The 21,266-nt window shown below is 44.2% G+C and overlaps 1 gene segment (V, D, J or C); it reads left to right on the top strand.

Annotated features, from left to right (window-relative positions):
• The first annotated feature begins 6,004 nt into the window (after positions 1 to 6,004).
• LOC144480707 (Ig heavy chain C region-like) lies at positions 6,005 to 20,751 on the top strand. The segment is given in 6 exon segments: positions 6,005 to 6,215; positions 6,423 to 6,737; positions 7,416 to 7,724; positions 9,923 to 10,255; positions 18,011 to 18,138; positions 20,617 to 20,751. Coding segments are annotated over 6 exon segments (1,431 nt in total).
• The last annotated feature ends 515 nt before the right edge of the window (positions 20,752 to 21,266 follow it).

Raw genomic sequence — 21,266 nt, forward strand, 5'->3', positions numbered from 1 at the left:
GGCCAAAATTTGATATCTTTCGCAAGGGGCAAATTTTGACTTGAAGTATCCTTGAATGACTGCAGTCCATGTGGTGCCAATGTATCTGCTGTGCTGTTGCAGAGGAAGTCCCAGGACTTTGACCCAGCGACAGTGAAGCAACAGCGACATTGTTTCAAATATAGACTTGCACAGGATATAGATCGGGTGGTAGTCCACCTCCCCCCGCCCCACCCCCCCAACCAACCTCTCTCTCTCTCTCTCCCTCACACACATACGCATACACAGACATGCACACACCCGAACACACACACACACCCTCTCACACATGCACACCCTCTCTTACACAGAGGCTCACTGTCCCACACACGTACACGCTCAGGCTCTCATACATAATCTCTCTTTCTTATCCACACTCACACACATTCATACATGTCTCTCACACATTCGCCCTCACATACACCCAACACACAATCTCTCTCTATACACACACAGTCATACGCACGCACACTATCTCACACACGTTTTTTCACATTTTTTCTCTCATTTTTTCTCTCTCATTTTATCACAAACACGCACTCGACGGACATTTCATGCCCTCAGGCCTGTCCATGGCCTGCTGCAATATTCCAGTGAAGCTCAACACAAACTGGAGGAACAACACCTCATCTTTCGCTTCGGCGCTTTACTGGCTTCCGGCCTCAACATCGAATTCAATGTCAGATGATTAGCTCTACCCCACTTGGAACCCCTTGTTTCTTTTTTTTAATGTTCTTTACCTTTGTTTTTCCCCATCTTTCTTTTCTCTCGTTTATTTTCCTTTTTAACATTTTTCTACTTTCATTTCCGATCTTTTATTTTTCATTGTATTCGTCTTTCTTTATTTTTCTTCCCACTCTACTCTTACCCCCATTTTACTTTTTTCCTTCTTTCCTTACCCCCCCCCCCCACCTTTTATTCTTTCATTCATCCCTTTTCCTCTTCTTTTCTACTTTTTTCCCACGCTTCTCCCTTTGTCACCCCTCCCCCAACTTCAGGGCCATCTGTTACATCTCTAGTTTACCCTCTGATTTTGACTTCTCTGCCGTTTGGCCATTCACACATTCTATTCTCTCCATGGACTTCCATCAGCACTTTTGAGCACCTTTCCCTTCGTTCTTGCCTATGACTCATCTTTTATTCCCTCACCCTACAGCATAAATATCTTTCAGTATCTATGCTCTTTAGTTTTGACAAACGGTCGTCCAGACTCGAAACATCAGCTATTTTCTCTCCTTACCGATGCTGCCAAACGTACTGAGCTTGTCCAGCGTTTTCCCTTTTTATCAGAGGTTCATGTTCTCTCAAACGTGGCCCTCACGCACACACCAACTATGTTTCATTTGCACGTTCTTTCTCTCTCACTTTTCCCTTCACACACTCTCATACGCACTCAAGTATAAAATAACGCTGCAAACACACACATTTTCTCTTTCTCTCTCTCTCTCTCTGAGACACACACACTCACGCACACTGTCTCTCACACACAGAGACACTGCCTCACACATGGAAAATCTCAGGCTCTCACATGCAAATGTCTCTCACACACTCCCTCTCAGACGAACGACACACAATCTCGGCCACACACACGTCTCTCACTCTCCATCTCACGCAAACACACACCACACACGATCTTTCTTTCATTCTCTCTCTCTCACACACAAACACACGCACGCAAACACACCTACACACACACAAACACACACCCACACTGTCTAACACATATTATCCCCAACACCAGCACTCCACAAGCTATGTCCTCAGCCCCTTACTAAACTTCTTATAGTAAGAAGGTTGAATTCCAACAGGTTTATTTGGAATCACGACCTTTCGGAGCTCTGCTCCTTCGTCACGGGAGTCCACTTTGAGCCGGCGGCTTGCGGTGCCGATGATAGCAATGATGTGTAGATGCCAGCGTTGGACTGGGGTGGGTACAGTAAGAAGTCGCACAACACCAGGTTAAAGTCCAACAGGTTTATTTGGAATCATGAGCTTTCATAGCGCTGCTCCATTATCTGATCCACCCTCACTGACACACATTGACTCACTTATCCTCACTGACCCAAACTCACCCACACTCACTCATTCACCCTCATTCACCCACCCACACTCACTCTCAAACAATCACCCTTACTCGCACACCCTCAGTCACTTACACTCTCTCAAACATCCAGACTGACCCCGACTCACTCACATGCTCTTACGCACCCTCTTTCGCTCACACACTCTCATTCACCCACCTTCATTCACTCATCCCCACTCACCCAGCCTCATTCACCCACACTCACCTTCACCCACCCTCACCCTGACACACCCATCGGCATTCATCCTCACTCAACCTCACTCACTCACCATCTCTCAGTCACCCACGCTCACTCTTCCTCAATCACTCGCCGTCACTGAAACTCAATCACCTTCACTCACACATCCTGATTCACTCACAATCGCTCACCCTCACTCAGTCACTCATTACAATTCACTAAGACTCACTAATTCACTCTCACTCATTTTCACCACCTCACTCAGTCACCCTGGCTCACTCACCCAACCTCAGTTACTCTCAGTGATTTTCACACGCTGTCCAACATCATTCACTCATTCTCACTCACTCACTTTCACACTACCTCACTCACACAGCGTCACTCAGTCGCCTTCACTCACCCTCACTCACTCACGTTCACTCACACTCACTCATATGCACTCATCTTCATCCATCCCCATGCACTCACTCACTCATTGAAACTTAGTTGCGTCACTCACCCTCATTCACTCACCTTCACTCACACTCACTCATGTGCACTCATCTTCATCATCCCCATGCACTCAATCAGTCACTGAAACTTCCTTGTGTCACTCACTCTCACTCACCATCATTCAATCAGCCTCACTCACTCACCCTCATCCCTCACCCAGCATCACTCACTCACACTCTCCCACTCACAGTCGCGAAATGGGCGGCGGTGGGTGGGGAGGGAGGTGGGGAGGTGGTGGGGGGGGTGGTCTATTCAACAACAGAGAACTGAAGTGAGATCTGAAGACGAGTGATGTCCAAATGCAGGAGAATGCCAAGAGTGAGATGAAGGGAAGCTCAAGAGCCAGGGAAACTGCACAGAGGCGGGGAAACCACAGGATGCAAGTGGAAATGGCCGACAGCCAGGGAAATTCAGAGACCAGGTTAAAGGATGGACAGCCGGTGGAACGGGCACAAAGATGAAAGGAAGTACAGAGAGTCGGAGAAAATTACAGAATGCCTTGGAAAAGAGTACAGAACCGGAGGAAAATGCAGGGAGTCGGGGGGAAAGGGCTGAGAACCGGGGGAAAGGGAATACAGCCGGGTGATTGGGAAAAGAGCTGGCGGGAAAGAGCATAGAGCCAGGGGGAATGGCAGGATGCCGGTGAAAAAAGCAAGGAGTCGGGGGAAAGGGCAAAGAGGCGGGGAAAGGGCAGAGAGCCGGGGGACAATGGTAGAGAGAAAGTGGAGATACAGGAAGGAACGTAGCATACAGAAAGTCCAGAAAGAGCAGAGAAAGGGCACAGAGCCTGGGGAAAGTGTAGGGAGAGGGAGTCATGGCAGAGATGCGGGGAAAAGCGAAGTGGGGGGGCGGGGGGTCAAATGTGCAGAGAGCATAGTGAGACGGGTCAAAGCGCAGGGAGCCGAGGGAAAATGTGGAAAGCCGAGGGATCGGGGAAAGATCCGGGAAAGAGTAGACAGCTAACTTTCCGTAGGCGAGGGGAAAGGTTGGAATATGGAGTTAACAGCACAATCAGTTCAGCCATGATGTTACTGAATGGAGGAGAAAGCTCAAGGGGCGGAATGTCCTTCTCATGCTTTGAATGTATGGTCCTAAGATTAGAGAAAATTGTTTAATTATTTTGTTTATTCATTCTTGGGATATGGGATCGCTGGATGGCCAGCCTTTATTGCCCATCCCTGGTTGCCCTCGAGAAGGTGGTGGTGAGCTGCCTTCTTGAATCGCTGCAGTTCATGTTCTGTGGAATGCCGTTAGGGAGGGAATTCTAGGATTTTGACCCAGCGACTGCGAAGGAACGGCGATATATTTCCAAGTCGGGATGGTGAACGGCTTGGAGGGGAACTTGCAGGTGGAGGTGTTCCCATTTATCTGCCGCCGTTGTCCTTTTAGATGCAAGAGTTCTTGAGTGTGGAAGCTGCTGTCTAAGAATCTTTGGTCAATTGCTGCAGTGCATCTTGCAGATAGCATACACTGCTGCTACTGAGCGTCGGTGGTGGAGAGATTGGATCTTTGTAGATCCGTGGCAATCAAGCGGGCTGCTTTGTCCGGGATGGTGTCAAGCTTCCTGAGTGTTGTTGGAGCTGCACCCATCTAGCCAAGTGGGGAGTATTCCATTGCACTTTTGACAAGTACCTTTTAGTTGATTGATAGGCTTTGGGGAGTCAGGAGTTGAGTTACTCGCCGCGGTATTCCTAGCCTCTGAACTGTTCTCGTAGCCACTGTGTTTATGTGGTGTGCCCAGTTGAGTTTCTGGTCAATGGTAACCCCAAAAGTTTCGACATTGATTCAGTGATGTTAACACCATCAAAAGTCAAGGGACTGTGTTTAGAGTTTCCCTTATTTGTGATTGTCATTGCCTGGCATTTGTGCGGCGCGAATGTTACTTGCCACCTGTCAGACTCAAGCCTGGATATTGTCCAGATCTTGTTGCATTTGAACATGGACTGCTTCACCATCTGATGAGTGGCGAATCATTGGTGAATATCCCCACTTCTGACCTTACGACGGAGGGAAGGTCATTGCTGAAGCAGCTGAAGACTGTTCGGCTTAGGATACTACCCGAAGGCAGAGATGTTCTTGAGCTGCGATGACTGACCCTCCATAACCACAGCCACCTTCCTATGGACTATCACTTGCTGATTTTGCCGTTCGTCATGCAAGTCGTCTTTGTAGTCCAAGTAGTAATTGCAATTGCTTGAATTAGTATTGACAGTTAGGGCATATGATGATTACATAAATATTCATCCTGATGGCATTTTTAAAGCAAAGTCACGAATCATTGTTTTTGGGGCTTTGGGTGTTGTAGGAGGGGGCGTTTGGTGGCAGAGGGATGGAAAGAGGAGGAGAGGGGCATTAGTGGGCTTGAACACTGGCAATTTGGCCGCATGGTGGCACAGTGTTGAGCACTGCTGCCTCTCAGCGCCAGGGACCCAGGCTCGATTTCAACCCCAGTCACTGTCTGTGTGGAGTTTGTACATCCTCTCCGTGCCTGCGTGGGTTTCCTTCGGGTGCTCCGGTTTCCTCCCACACTCCAAAGATGTGCGGGTTACATTGATTGGCCAGGCTAAATTGACCCTAGTGTCAGGGGGATTAGCAGGGTAATATTCGATATGAAATGTGTTTACAGAGAATATTCCACGAGCTGGCAGGGTTCGCAAGAGCAGTAGCAGGGTTTGGGAATAGGGCCTGGGTGGGATTGTCATTGGTACAGACTAAATGGGCCAAATGGCCTCCTTCTGTACTGTAGGGATTCTCTAATTTCCAAAACTGCAACGACATAAATGTAGAGACAACTTCCTCCTCACCAACTGTTGATGATTGAGAAACAAATGGTCGCAGAGTTGATGGACAGAATCCGCTGTCTCTTCTCTTTTGATCCAATGCCATGTATGTCATTCAGATAACGTCAAAATGTTTTTTTTCTCCAATGTGACAGAGACGGAGAAAGAGATGTGAGTTTCTACAGAGGGAAGGAACAGGTGATGGTTTCTAACTAATAGCACAAATAAAATCTCAAATGTGATGTAGGTTTTGTTCGGAAATATTAGCATAACCTCACAGTTCTGGTCAAATCCTGAAATGTCTGCTGGCTTAGTAATCGCAAATAACAGAGTCTAACTTGTTATATCGGCCATTCTTTCCCAGCGACACCGTCTCCGCTCGTTCTCCACAACCTGGTCTCCTCCTGTCAGCAACACAACACCGACGGCACCGTCACCTACGGCTGCTTGGCGATGGACTACTTCCCAGAAATCACCAGGCTGACCTGGAAGAAAGATGGACAGCCGATCACCACTGGAGTTAAGACTTACCCATCAATGAGAAACACAAAGGGAACCTACACCCTAAGCAGCCAATTAACCATCACCGAGTCAGAGGGAGCATGCAGCAACATCAACTGTGAGGTTCGACACAGCGGTTCAGATAAGAGCATTGAAATGCAATGTAAGTGTTGTAGAAATTGTACATAACAAAATTCCTTTGATTAACCTGTATGTGACATTTGTTATAACTAATTTATAGAGATCTGCATATTCTTGACCCCTGGAATATCCAGGTTTGTGTCCATTGACTGCAAATGAATTGATAATACAGAATGCATTTGATTGATCAACATCTTCTGCTGAAAATGATTAACATGTGTTTCTGAAGGTCCTCGAGATGACATCGCACCAACCGTTATCCTCACCGTGAGTTCCAGTGAAGAAATCACAAGCAGCAAATTTACAACCGTTATCTGTTCAATTATCGGTTTCTTTCCAAAGTCAATGACGGTGAAGTGGCTGAAGAATGGACAACCCATGGATTCAGGAATTGTCACCTCTCCCGCCTGGAATGCGAATGGGAACTTCTCGGCGAGCAGTGGGCTGACAGTCTCCGCTGGAGAATGGTTCAGCAAAGCAGTCTATACCTGCCAGGTCACTCATCAAGGCCTCCTCCAAAGTCGAAACATCACTGGATCTCTGGGTAAGAGGCACAGACCAATAAAGAAATTGGTTACTCTGCGCTCTGCTTTTAATCAAAACCAAAAATGATTGAAGTTAGGACATTGCAGGCAACAAATTCTTAGTTATTTCTATGTAGTTTGTGTTTCATTCTAATGTAAGAGCTCCATTTGGATTGCTCACTATTCAGGATTTTATCAGAATTGCAAAAAATGATTCCCCCAACTTTGATACTTTGATGTCATATAGTGAGAGAGGTGGAATTGATACCAGCTTTATCCTTTGATTTCATTTATTAGTGTGACATGCATTAATATGCACAGAAATTCCTGAGGCAGCTGATAATATTTGGACTGATGTCGTTGTCTGGTAACACCTTTAGGGTAATGTGTTGAAAAGTGCATTCACCCTATTTATAAACCAACGTTCAGGACTGCATTCCTGAGATCAGGAATGATATATTTGTATTGGGAAAGTTGCAATGTCGATTCATTAGAATGGGAGTGGAGCAGAAATATTTTAACAATGAGAATAGTTTTCCCAGACCAAGCTGGTTTTTCATTGACTATAGAAGATTAAGGGCGATGGTTGGAGTTTGATATCTCGAAGTTGATTTATTCCATTTAGAGTGTGAGGGCTGAATAATGTTGTCTTGATTCTGAAGATGGAACTTGTGTTGATTTTCATTTTTCCTTTGCAGATTCTTACCAGAATGCTGATTCCACCTTGACAATACTGCCACCACCAATTGAACAGGTCTTACTGGAGGCTACTGTAACCTTAACCTGCGTCATATCTCATGCTCCTTATGGACTCAACGTGTCCTGGAGCCAAGACAAGAAGGCTTTGAAATCAGATATTGCTGAAAAGCCTGGAGAGGATCCTTACAGCGTCGTCAGCAACTTAAACATCTCAACACAAGCCTGGCTGAGTGGGACTGTGTTTGACTGCATTGCGAACCATGAGGATCTGCCGACACCTTTAAGAAAATCCGTCCACAAGGAAGAAGGTGAGTGGAGGGATTGGAGCGATTAATGAGCCATTGTGTCTATTTACATTATATGTGTAAAGTCAATATGTATTATTCCATGTTCTTTTGGCCTCTCCTGATTGATAATTCCATTAACTAAACACTCTGGTCGTGCGGACTTTTTTAAATGGGGAAATTGATAAGTTGATGAATGAACAATGAATTGAAGGTGGTGAGATTGGCTTAGATTGAGTAAGAGCATGGGCAGTAAGTTATAGTCATTCGACCCTTTGAGTATGCTCTGGCATTCAGTGAGATCATGACACATCCGATAGGGTAACGTTGCACTCCACTTTCCCGCCCCAACTCCATATTTGTTGATTCCCTTATTGATTACAAATTTGTCTACGAACATACTTAATGACCCAGCGTCTAGAGCCCACTGTAGTAAATAATTTAACAGATTCACTACCCTCTGAGAGGAAATTCCTCCTTATCCCTCTCCTAAATGGCTCAGCCCCTTACTCAGATATTATACCTTGTAGTCCGAGACTCTTCCACAAAAGGGGAGAAAAGAAACGTCTCAGCATCTACCCTGTCCCGACACCTGAGCATGATATATAGCTCAATAAGGTTGCCTCACATTTATCTAATCTCCAATGAGTTACATGGCAGACCTCCTCAACCATTCCTCGAAGGAACATGCATCAAATCGCATTTGTCCGGATAAAATTCCATCTGACATTTCCCCTCCCAAATTGTCAGTCTACCTATATCCTGCTGTATTATTTGACAATCCTCATCACTATCCGCAGTTCCAGCAATCTTAGTATCATCCGCAAGATGATAAGCCTCTGGTCTACCGTTGAATTGTATCTGGAACTCTCCACTTTATTGACATTTATTATATATTTTCAGCAGATCCAAATCCGCGGGAACCGTCCGTTTCTGTCGTCATGCCCTCGGCAGAAGAAGTCTCCGCTCAAAAAATAGTCTCCCTCTCCTGATGATGCCAGCTGCATGTTATTGAAGTAATGTATATAAGATATATATATATATTTATATATATTACAAACAACAGAGGTTTCAGCATTGATCCGTGTGGAACACCACCAGTTATGGACCGCCATTCAGAAAAAAGAAACATCCTTCCACCGCTACGGCCTTCTATGGCCAAGCTAGTTCTGACTCCATCCAGCGAGTTCACCCTTGATGCCATGTTATTGAACCTTTTGCATCAGCCTGCCATGCGGGATCTTTTTAAATGCTTTACTAAATTCCATGTAGACAACATTCACGGCCTTTCCCTCGTCAATCACTTCTGTCATTTCCTTATTTATTGGGATCAAAACTCTTCACCATTTGAAGATTGTGCCAGGTTGCATCGTTTATCCTTTTTCCCCTACTGTTATATTCCATTCCTTTTTAAATGATGCCCAACATTCCATTTGTATTTCTCATTACCTGCTGAACTTGCACGCTCGTGTTCGTGATATATGCACGATGATCCCCAAATCGCATGTTGCTGCAGCTTTATGCTGTTTTTGTCCATTTAAATAATATTCAACCCCTTTACTCTTCCCAACAATGTGCATAAATTCACATTGTCCTGCATTATATTCCACCTGCCAAGTTTTTGTTCACTTGCTTAACCTGCTCATATTCCTCCGCAGATTTTTTGCAAAATTCTCATCACTTGCCTTCCCACCTATTTTGTTCGATCCGCAAACCTGACTATTATACATTCAACTATCTTGTTTACCTCATTTCCATATATCATCAATAATGCTGATCCCAGCAGCGGTTCTAGTGGCACTCCACTAGTTACAGTTTGCCATCTTGTAAATGCTCCCCGGATCCAAATTTTCTGTATTCTTTTAGTTAGCCCATTCTCTATCCATGATATAATACCGCCAACACTATGGCCCCTTTTCTTATTAAGTAGCCTTTTGTGCATTTCCCTATTGAATGCTTTATGGAAATCCAAGTGCATTGCATTTATTGGTTTCCCCTGTACCTCTGGGAGTAAGATGGGAAGGGCCTGGTACAGAATTGAAATCCAGAACAGTAGGGAGCAAAGAAAAGCATATCAATCTCTGCTCCGAACTGGGAAACCGGGCAGATCACAAAGATGAACATTTAAGCCCATACATCCAAAACATTCCCCTCGCCTCTGGTCTACCGTTGAATTGTATCTGGAACTCTCCACTTTATTGACATTTATTATATATTTTCAGCAGATCCAAATCCGCGGGAACCGTCCGTTTCTGTCCTCATGCCCTTGGCAGAAGAAGTCTCCGCTCAAAAAATAGTCTCCCTCTCCTGCTTAGTGAGAGGTTTCTCCCCCCGAGAGATCTTCGTCAAGTGGACCTTCAAAGACAAGCCGGTGAATCCCGGGAACTACAGTAACACGAAGGTGATGGCGGAGAACGGCAATAGCTCCTTCTTCATGTACAGTCTGTTATCCATTGCAGCGTTGGAGTGGGCCAGCGGCGCTTCTTACTCCTGTGTGGTGGGACATGAAGCTATCCCCTTGAAGATCATCAACAGAACGGTTGATAAATCCAGTGGTAAACCCAGTTTTGTGAACATTTCTCTTGCACTGATGGACACCGTTAATTCCTGTCATTGAGAATCACTCGGTTACATTCAGAACTTCAATAAAAGTAATAAAAGCTTTTTTCTCCAACGATGAATGAAATACCCAATCGCTTAGTTGATTGTTTTCCTGTTTTACTTACGTTAGGTATCTTTGGTTTGGGTCTCATATTTACAGGTCTCGCTCCCAATTCTTGGTAACCAGCGATCCCCGTTCAGATACACACTGTCGAAACAGAGGTGGAGGTCCATTAACTCACGCACCGAACCCCACTTGCCTCAATGAAAAGACGAGGAATGCGATTATAGAGAGTCATGGAATCCTGTCGTGCAGAAGGAGGCCGTTCGGCCCATCGAGTCTGCACCGACCACAATCCCACCCAGACCCAATCCCCTTCATCCCATGCATTTACCCTAGCTAGTCCCCTGACACTTAGGGGCAATTTAGCATCGCCAATCCACCTAGCCTGCATATCTTTGGACTGTGGAAGGAAATCAGAGCACCCGGAGGAAACGCACGCAGACACGGGGAAACCTGCAGAACCCGCACAGACAGTGACCCAAACCGGTAATCGAACCCACGTCCCTGGCGCTGTGAAGCAGCAGTGCTAATCACTGTGCCACCGTGGAGCCACAAACGTAACCCACTGTGGCTCCAATTCCTCTGCGGATAGATCCAAAAGGGTAATTACCGGCGAAACAGAGCAAACTATGAGCTCACTATTTCCCTCTCCTCAGACAGTGCATTCGGAAGGGCATTTCCGATAAGAACTCAGTTGCCATCAGTAGAAATTGACTTTTATTTCCGGGATTTTAGAGTCCATTATTAAAGATGAGATCGCAGAGTATTTGGAAGTGCATGATAACGTAGGACTGAGTCAGCACGGCTTTGTCAAGGGGAAGTCATGTCTGTCAAATCTGCTAGAGTACTTTGAGGATGTAACAAGGACGTTAGATAAAGGAGAACAAGTATATATGATTTGTTTAGATTCCCAGAAGGCCTTTGACATGGTGCTGCATAGGAGACTGTTAAAGAAGTTAATTGCCCATGGTGTTAAGGGTAAGATCCTGGCATGGATAGAGGATTGGTTGACTGGCAGAAGGCAGAGAGTTGGGGGTAAAGGGGTCTTTTTCAGGATGTCAACCGGTGACTAGTGGTGTGCCTCACGGGTCGGTGCTGGGACCACAACATTTCACGATATACATTAACGATTTGGAAGAAGGAACTGAAGGCACTGTTGCTCAGTTTGCAGATGATACGAAGATATATAGAGGGACAGGTAGTATTGAGGAAGCAGGGGGGCTGCAGAAGGACTCGGACAGGTTAGGAGAGTGGGCAAAGAAGTGGCAGATGGAATACAATGTGGAAAAGTGTGAGGTTATGTATTTTGAAAGGAGGGATGGAGGCATACACTATTTTCTAAATCGGAAAATGCTTAGGAAATCAGAAACACAAAGGGACTTGGGTGTCATTTTTCAACATTCTTGTGAGGTTGATGTGCAGCTTCAGTCGGCAATTAGGAAGGCAAATGCAATGTTAGCATTCATGTCGAGAGAGCCAGAATACAAGAACAGGGATGTATTTCTGAGGCTGCATAATGCTCTGGTCAGACACTATTTGGAGTATTGTGAGCCGTTTTGGGCCTCATATCTAAGGAAGGATGTGCTGACCTTGAAAAGGGTCCAGAGGAGGTTCACAAAATTATCCCTGGAATGGAGAGCGTGTCGTATGAGGAACGGTTGAGGACTCTAGGTTAATACTTGTTGGAGCTTAGAAGGATGAGGGGGGGATCTTATTGAAACTTACAGGATACTGCGAGGCCTGGATAGAGTGTTTGTGGTGAGGATGTTTCCACTCGTAGGAAAAACTAGAACCAGATGGCTAAACCTCAGGCTAAAGGGACGATCCTTTAAAACAGAGAACCATAGAACCATAGATGAGGACTAATTTCTTCAGCCAGAAGTGGTGAATCTATGGAACTCTTTGCCGCAGAAGGCTGTGGAGGCCAGGTCATTGAGTGTCTTTAAGACAAAAATAGATAGTTTCTTGATTAATAAGGGGGCCAGGGGTTATGGGGAAAAGACAGGAGAATGGGGATGAGAAAACGATCAGCCATGATTGAATGGCTGAGCAGACTCGATGGGCCGAGTGGCCTAATTCTGCTACTAGGTCTTATGGTCTTATGGACCTCTGGATTATTGGCCGCAGAGTTTAAACTTCCATTTTGTGAAACATTTCATAAAATATATATTTATCCAAAACTTAAAAATCTTTCAACACTCTTGCTCCTGTTAGTCATATGCTGGGATTGATTTCTCACAACCCAAATTTAAACCAACGATTGAATTCTCTCCGGTTTTTACAGTTTTCTCCATGAGTATTCTGAGACGCATCAATGAATTATTGCATTCACTCATCTGATGTCACCTTGTCGCTCACATAAAAGACATTAGCCACAAACATTGGAAATATTATCCATAATTTTTATTGTCCGGGTCAGGCTTGATTAATGGTTACCCGTGAAACTTGGAACAGCAATAAGAAAACACACAAAACTGACACCATTACAAATATGCGCATCGGCTCGCACATCCACACACATATACACATCGACACACATACACACACACAACACACATAAACACAAAGGCACAAATACATACACAAATACACATGCTCGCACATATTCACACAAATACACAAATACTCATGCAAATACACACATTGACACAAACACGAGCATACACACACCCAATCATATACGCACATGTATACAATTACAGAGAGGCACACACAAATACACGAACACGTACGTGCATACACACAAATAAAAAACACTTTTACACACCAAACGTACACGCAAAACAAACATTAATGAACACACTTACAGAGAAACAAACATGCTCACACTAATAGTCATGCACAAACACATACACAGGCAAACACAAAAACACATGCCCACAAAAACACGCATGCACAAAAAAACAGGCACAATACATAGGCACACATACATTCACACGCACTCTGAATGCACACAACTACACACACACACACATTCATGCACACATTCACACACACATACAGAAATGCACACATAGACATATACATGCGCAAACATATATAAAACATACACACACTCAAATAAGCACATGCGCATATTAATACACACACACGCCAGTACATGCATACATACACGTACATGCACATACACACACAAAAGCATGCACACAAATACATAGATACGAACAGACAAGCACACATACAGGCACATACACATGCGCACATATAAATTCCATACACAAGCGCACAAATAAATTCATATGTAAGGGCACACGTTCACGATGGCAGAAACATAGACATAAAGACACGCAATGTCATACACATTAACACACATACATGGACACATACAATAGCACATTATCAGACAACACACGGGCACAGAAACACACAGATGAATAGACAGAAAAACATACACACGCACACATGCAGATGCAATCATTTACATCCTCAAACAGAACAGAACACCATCACACACATTAGTACGCATGGAGACTTAAACATCCATCAGCACAAAGTTATAAAGAACTATCAAAATTTAAATCCATACACGAACACATTAACAGATAGTCACACAGAAACAGACAAAGAGACACAAAGAAAACAAGACGAATATTAAGAGCCTGATGGATAGGTAGAACACAAAAAAGAAGGATCAAGGCATTTGATTTGATTTGCTTGGTTTAATATTATTGTCACATGCATTGGGATACAGTGAAAAGTATTGTTTCTTGCGCCCTCTACAGAAAAAGCATACCTTTCATGGAGAAGGAAACGAGAGAGTGCAGAATGTACTGTTACAGTTACAGCCAATGTGCAGCTGAAGATCAACTTAATGCGCGATACGTCCATTCAAAACTCTGATGGCAGCAGGGAAGAAGCTGTTCTTGGGTCGGTTGGTATGCGACCACAGACTTCTCTATCTTTCCTCCGACGGAGAAAGGTGGAAGAGGGAATGTCCGGGGTGCTTGGGGTCGTTAATTATGCTGGCTGCTTTCCGAGACAGCGGGAAGTGTAGACATAGTGAATGGAAAGGAGGCTGGTTTTCATGATGGATTGGGCTACATTTATGACCTTTTGTAGCTAACTGCGGTCTTGGGCAGAGCTGGAGCCATGCCAAGCTGTGATACAACCAGAAGGAATGCTTCCTATGGTGCATCTGTAAAATTTGGTGAGAGTCATTGCTGGCATGCCAAATTTCCTTAGTCTTCTGAGAAAGTAGAGGGGTTGGTGGGCTTTCTTAACTATAGTGTAGGCATGCGGGGACCAGAACAGGTTGCTGGTGATCTGTGCAGCTAAAGATATGAAGCTCTCGACCATTTCTACTTCCTCCCCTTTGATGTAGACAGGGCATGTTCTCCAATATGCCTCCTGAAGCCGATGACAATATCCTTCGTTTTGTTGACATTGAGGGAGGGTTATTGGCGTCGCACTAGTTATCAAGATTCTCTATCTCATTCCTGTACTCTATCATTCCTCTATCTCGTCATTGTTTGAGATCCGACCCACTACTGTGGTGTCATCAGCAAACTTGAAAACGCATACACACGCAATAAGAGTGTCTTTAATAAATAAGCATAGACTTCACACAAACATAATGACAGACGAATAGCATATCCTACTGTCATTATAAGCATAGATTTCACATAATAATGCAGTCATACAAACATAATGACAGACGAATATACTATTCGTCTGTCATTCGGATATTCGTTCGACCAGAGGCCCGAACATCCTGCACCACCGGTACACACATATCAAACATACCTACTGCTCTATCGCCCGCCCACACTTTGGCAATTCAGACCATAAGGCTGTGCTCCTGCTCCCGACTTACAAGCAAAAACTGAAGCGGGAAAATCCATCAAAGAAACTCGTGCAATGTTGGTCTGAGGAATGGAATGATCTTCTACGGGGCTGCTTGAAGTCAGTGGACTGGTCAGTATTTAAAAACTCTGCGACCAGCCTGAACGAGTACGCCACGACCGTAACTGGCTTCATTAGTAAGTGTGTAGAAGACTGTATGCCAACGAAGCAAATCCGTGTGTCCCCCAACTGGAAACCATGGATGAACAGGCATATTCACTGCTTGCTGAAGTCCAGGTCTGAGGCGTCCAGGTCAGGCGACACTGACCTATACAAGAAAGCCAGATATGATCTAATGAGATCCATCAAAGATGCCAAAAGACAATACCGGATCAAGCTAGAGTCCCAGGCTAGCCAAACCGACCCCGCCGACTATGGCAAGATCTGCAAGGCATAACAGGCAACAAGATGAAGGCATGTAAAATCGCTGGCACCAACGCAGCTCTCCCTGATGATCTCAATGCATTCTACGCCCGCTTTCAGCAAGAGGTCAGCGAGAGCATGTCCTCCACCCTGGAAGCCCTGGATGAACCTATATCTGGGGTCACAATTGCAGATGTCAAGGCGGTTTCTTGAAGGTCAACCCATGGAAAGCAACTGGCCCGAATGGGGTACCCGGACGAGCACTCAGATCATGTGCAGATCAGCTGGCGGGGGTATTTACAGACATTTTCAACCTCTCTTTACAACAATCTGAGGTCCGTATCTGCTTCAAGAAGACGACCATCATCCCGGTACCTAAGAAAAACCAAGCAGCGTGCCTTAATGACTATCACCGGTGGCTCTGACATCCATCATTATGAATTGGTCCGAAAGGTCAGTCATGGCACGAATCAATTCCAACCTCCCGGACTACCTGGATCCACTACAGTTTCCCTACCGCCGCCAGAGGTCCACAGCAGATGCCATTTCCATGGCCCTGCACTCAATCCTGGAACATCTAGAAAACAAGGACACCTATGTCAGACTCCTATTTATTGACTACAGCTGAAACTTCAACACGATTATACCCACGAAACACATCTCCAAACTCAGTGGCCTGGGCCTCAGCACCTCCCTCTGCGACTGGATCCTGAACTTCGTAACTCACAGACCACCATCAGTAAGGATAGCAACAACACCTCCTCCATGATCATCGTCAACACCGTTGCCCAACAAGGCTGTGTTCTCAGCCCCCGACTCTACATCTTATACACCTATGACTGTGCAGCCAAAATTCCCTCCAATTCGATTTTCGAGGACACCATCGCAGTGGCTCGGATCTCAAACAATGATGAGATAGAGGAATGATAGAGAATCTGTTGAACTGGTGCGGCAACAATAATCTCTCCCTCAATGTCAACAAAATGAAGGAAATTGTCATCGACTTCAGGAAGCGTAAAGGAGAACATGCCCCTGTCTACATCAAAGGGGGCGAAGTAGAAAGTGTCAAGAGCCTCACGTTTGAAGGTATCCAGATCACCAACAACCTGTCCTGGTCTCCCTATGCCGGCACTATAGTTAAGAAAACCCACAACCCCTCTACTGTCTCAGATGACTAAGGAAATTTGGTATGTCAGCTACGGTTCTCACCAACTTTCACATATGCATCATAGAAAGCATTCTTTCTGGTTGTATCACAGCTTGGTATGGTTCCTGCTCTGCGCAAGACCGCAAGAAACTACAAAAGGTCGTGAATGTTGCCCAATCCATCACAAAAACCAGCCTCCTTTCCATTCACTCTGTCTACTCTTCCCGCTGACTCAGAAAGCAGCCAGAGTAATTAAGGACCCCACGCACCCCGGACATTCTCTCTTCCACCTTCTTCCTTCGGGAAAACGATACAAAAGTCTGAGGTTACGTACCAACCAACGCAAGAATACCTTCTTCCCTGCTGCTGTCAGACTTTTGAATGGACCTACCTTGCATTAAATTGATCGTTGTCTACAACCTAGCTATGGCTGTAACAATACATTCTGCACTCTTTCGTTTCCTTCTCTATAAACGGTATGTTTTTCTCTGTATAGCGCGCAAGAAACATTTCTTTTCACTGTATACATGTGACAATAATAAATTAAATCAAATTAAAATAAGTATATATACAGAGACGCAGGCACACGAATGCACGAATCAAAACCACAGGCACATGAATATGCATATTAACACTCATACGCACATAGCAGCTCATAAACAAAGTGGAATGCAGGCCATGAGATGCTCATGCACCCATACATAAATTCTAAATCTTAACCACAAATGGTAGGCAATGAATGAAAGTAAATTTGAAACATAACCTTTTCAATGCAAATATCCTCCGACAACTGTCCCTAAAATACAATCAATCCACAAACACACTGTAGCACTGTACGTAATGAGAAACTGTCTGGAAGCTAATGATGTACTGAACATTTCCAACATAAATAAAGAATATGAGAAATCACATCTTTAAACAGCAACATTCACTGTTTAAAGATCTGAAAACACTTGTTAAAGAAATCATGATTGATCAGTGAACGTTCCTCGATATCAATCATAATATTCTTCAATAAGAGATCTGCAAAATTGTTCGAAAATGAACTGATACCGAAAATAAAATTGAGTGTTTTCTGGCACACGTTGATGAATAAAAACGAAGAACAGTTGTGAAGGTAATGACAGAGTTCTGTTACTTAGTATCACTAGCTTAATAGTTGAGATATTTTGAAAAATAAATTGGAAAATAAGTTAATCGCTTAAGAAAGAGAAGAGGGCATATAACATTACCAATAGGATTCTCTAGATCAATCAAGTAATCTAAATGTATTTCCTTGTCTCCGGCCCCTAGACTTCACAGACGACATCTGGATTGAAGCCAATGAGGATGATAACGGCAAAATCTGGACAACCGCTTCCACATTCATCGTCCTGTTCTTCCTGAGCATGTCCTACAGCGCTGCAGTCACTCTGGTGAAGGTGAGATGATTCAATGGACTCACACTTCAAACCGGCAGAAAAATCTCTCAATATTTCACTGATTAAAAACACTAACATTAATGTCCCAGCTCAAAAACATCGGCTTCATTATTGTGTCTCTCTTTTACAGATCAAGTGATGGAGTGAACTTTGGACGCTGTAGATTCCCCTCACCAGATTATTAAGTTATCTGCGTGGCACCAACACAGTATCTGCGCTCTTTGACTCGGAAAGCAAAATTCTCTCAGGTTATCATTCTGAATCTGTTACTGAGACAGTCGTTCTCGATATTTCACTCTTCCAGTTTGAAATTGGCGATTTGTGCTCTACAATAATTTTAGCTGGTGGTTTCCCTTGAATTCCATGTGTACAAAAGCGACGTTTCTTATTCCTTATTCGCAATCTCTGATTCATAGTTTTTTCCTTTTTTTATGTTGAGCTCCTGTTTTCCCTTTCTGGTGTCTCTTACAGTTGTACATATACTTGGAAGCTCAGAGCCCATGGGTTCTGTTCTCAGTGTGAAGCTCAATCATTATATTCACTTTTGTGAAGTTTAAAATAAACTTTTCTGTAAAATACTCTCTTGAATTATTAATATATTTTGAATGAAAAATGAACAAGGTAGGACCTTGCTTAACTCCTGTATCCAAATCTCATCAGCACCGCTACATTTTCCCTATTACAAGGTTCTCCCCCTTTCCAAAATTGGTATTTACCCCAGTCCTGTCTGGGATGTGTTTGAACTCAAGGCCCTGGAGCGAAAGAGTCACTGCGCCACCCAGTGAATTCTCTGAGTAAAGACAGCTTCACCTCTGCGTTTTCACAATAAACTCGAGTCAGAATAATTCAACAGCGTGTATAAACTCGGCGATTTTACTCATAAACTGGTCTGTCATTGCCGACCGCCAGGTAATTCTAGATAATAAATAGTCTGCTTCATCAGAGGCCGAAAGAGCACAGTACATGGAGAGGAAAACTTCCTTGACACTATCCCACCAAACACTACAAGTTTCGCTGCAGGACAGATTATCAGAGTAAATCTCCCTCCCTACTGTCCAATTAAACATTACCAATGCAGATACGCCACAGTCTAGATATAAAACAAAGAGAGGACAGTATTGTAAATAACATGGAATAATACCGAGAGACCGAGGCGTCAATCGCACGAATCAAGTACAAATTTACAAATGATTGCCAGAGTTTGAGTTTGTAAGTTAAACTAGGGGAACAAACGCGGAAATTCCCAGATGCGAAGATTCAACTGAAATAAAAACTAAGCAAAAAACAAGGAAAATGTTCCGAGAGAATGGTGTTTATCCTGATACAGAGACTCCGGCTTAAATTTTTGTGGATTTTCTTGAGTTTTCCAACAAACAAGTATGCATTTTTGCCTCTCTGAATGTTAGAAACGCACACGCTCCACTTTGTGGTGAACACACAGTGTTCAAGTTCTCCAATTTGTACCAATTTTGTACCTATCCTTCTGATTCATTTTTATATTATGCACCATCCCCAGCAAATAATATTCCCTCTGACACCATCCACATGAACTCACTCAACATCACTCCAGGGATCCTCTCTCCCTGCTCCATTCCCTCTGATTACGTCCCCCTGAACTCACTGAACATAACGCCAGGGATCGATCAGTGACCTTCAAACCTTCCCGCCCTGAACTTTCTGTCCACGTCCATGTCTTCATATTCTTCACAGTAAGAAGTCTCACAACACCAGGTTAAAGTCCAACATGTTTATTTGGTAGCAAAAACCACTAGCTTTCTCGTGGTTCTTCCCTTCATCAGGTAAGTGGGAGTTCTATTCACAAACAGGGCATATAAAGACACAAACTCAATTTACAAAATAATGGTTGGAATGCGAGTCTTTACAGGTAATCAAGTCTTAAAGGTCAGACGATGTGAGGGGAGAGTGTGTTAAACACAGGTTAAAGAGATGTGTATTGTCTCCAGACAGGACAGTTAGTGAGATTTTGCAAGACCATCCTCTGCAGATTTTTTGCAAAATTCTCATCACTTGCCTTCCCACCTATTTTGTTCGATCCGCAAACCTGACTATTGTACATTCAACTATCTTGTTTATCTCATTTCCATATATCATCAATAATGCTGATCCCAGCAGCGGTTCTCGTGGCACTCCAGTAGTTACAGTTTGCCATCTTGTAAATGCTCCCCGGATCCAAATGTTCTGTATTTTATTAGTTAGCCCATTGTCTATCCATGATGATATAATACCGCCAACACTATGGCCTCTTTTCTGATTAGGTAGCCTTTTGTGCATTTCCCTATTGAGTGTGGATGGTGGCCCATGGCTGCGTGGGGGAGTAGATCTGATGAGTCGATGATGTTTGAGCAAAAGGAGAGTTTAACTGTCTACTGTACCGATTCAGAGAAGTTCTTCTGAGCCCACATGAAGGTCGTTAATTATGTTCCCTCTCAACTTGATTATGGTCTGTTACCAACTCAGATCTCGGAGCTGAACTCGAGAACTTTAGAATGTCCACATCTCAGCGTCAAGAAACACAATGTCGGAAAGCACAAAGGGCCAGACCAGAACCCTCTGGAGAAGCTGATATCATCCACTGCCTGTGGAAGAACATGAAGTGGAGTTGCCGGCGGTTGACTGGGGTACTGAGGCAACAGTGCCACCATGTTGCCAAAAAAGATATTCTCTTGTCCATGAACGGAGAAAGAGTAGGCAATGTTTGATAAGGTGACCTAGTTCTTTTTAATTCATTAAAAATGGGCGTCGCTGTTTGGCCAGCATTTATTGCCCATCCTGGTTGCCCTGGGACAGTTAGGGTCAAACACTTTGCTGCAGCTCTGGAAACAATGTAGGCCAGGCCGGATAAAGGACGGCAGATTTCATTCCCTAAAGCACATTACCGAACTCCATGTTTATTTGTCCGACAATCGACAATGGTTTCATGGTCATCAGTAGATTCTTAATTCCAGATAGTTTTAATTGAATACAAATTGCACAACATTGCGGTGACAGGATTCAAAACCGGGGCCCCATAAAATTGGGTGAGTTCCTGGATTAACAGTCTCCCGATAATACCACTAGGCTATCGTCTTTCCCAGTTATAAGCGTTTATGTTGAAAGAGATTTGGGTG

Source organism: Mustelus asterias, chromosome 30 (genome assembly GCF_964213995.1).
Source record: "Mustelus asterias chromosome 30, sMusAst1.hap1.1, whole genome shotgun sequence".
Classification (NCBI taxonomy): Eukaryota; Metazoa; Chordata; class Chondrichthyes; order Carcharhiniformes; family Triakidae; genus Mustelus; species Mustelus asterias.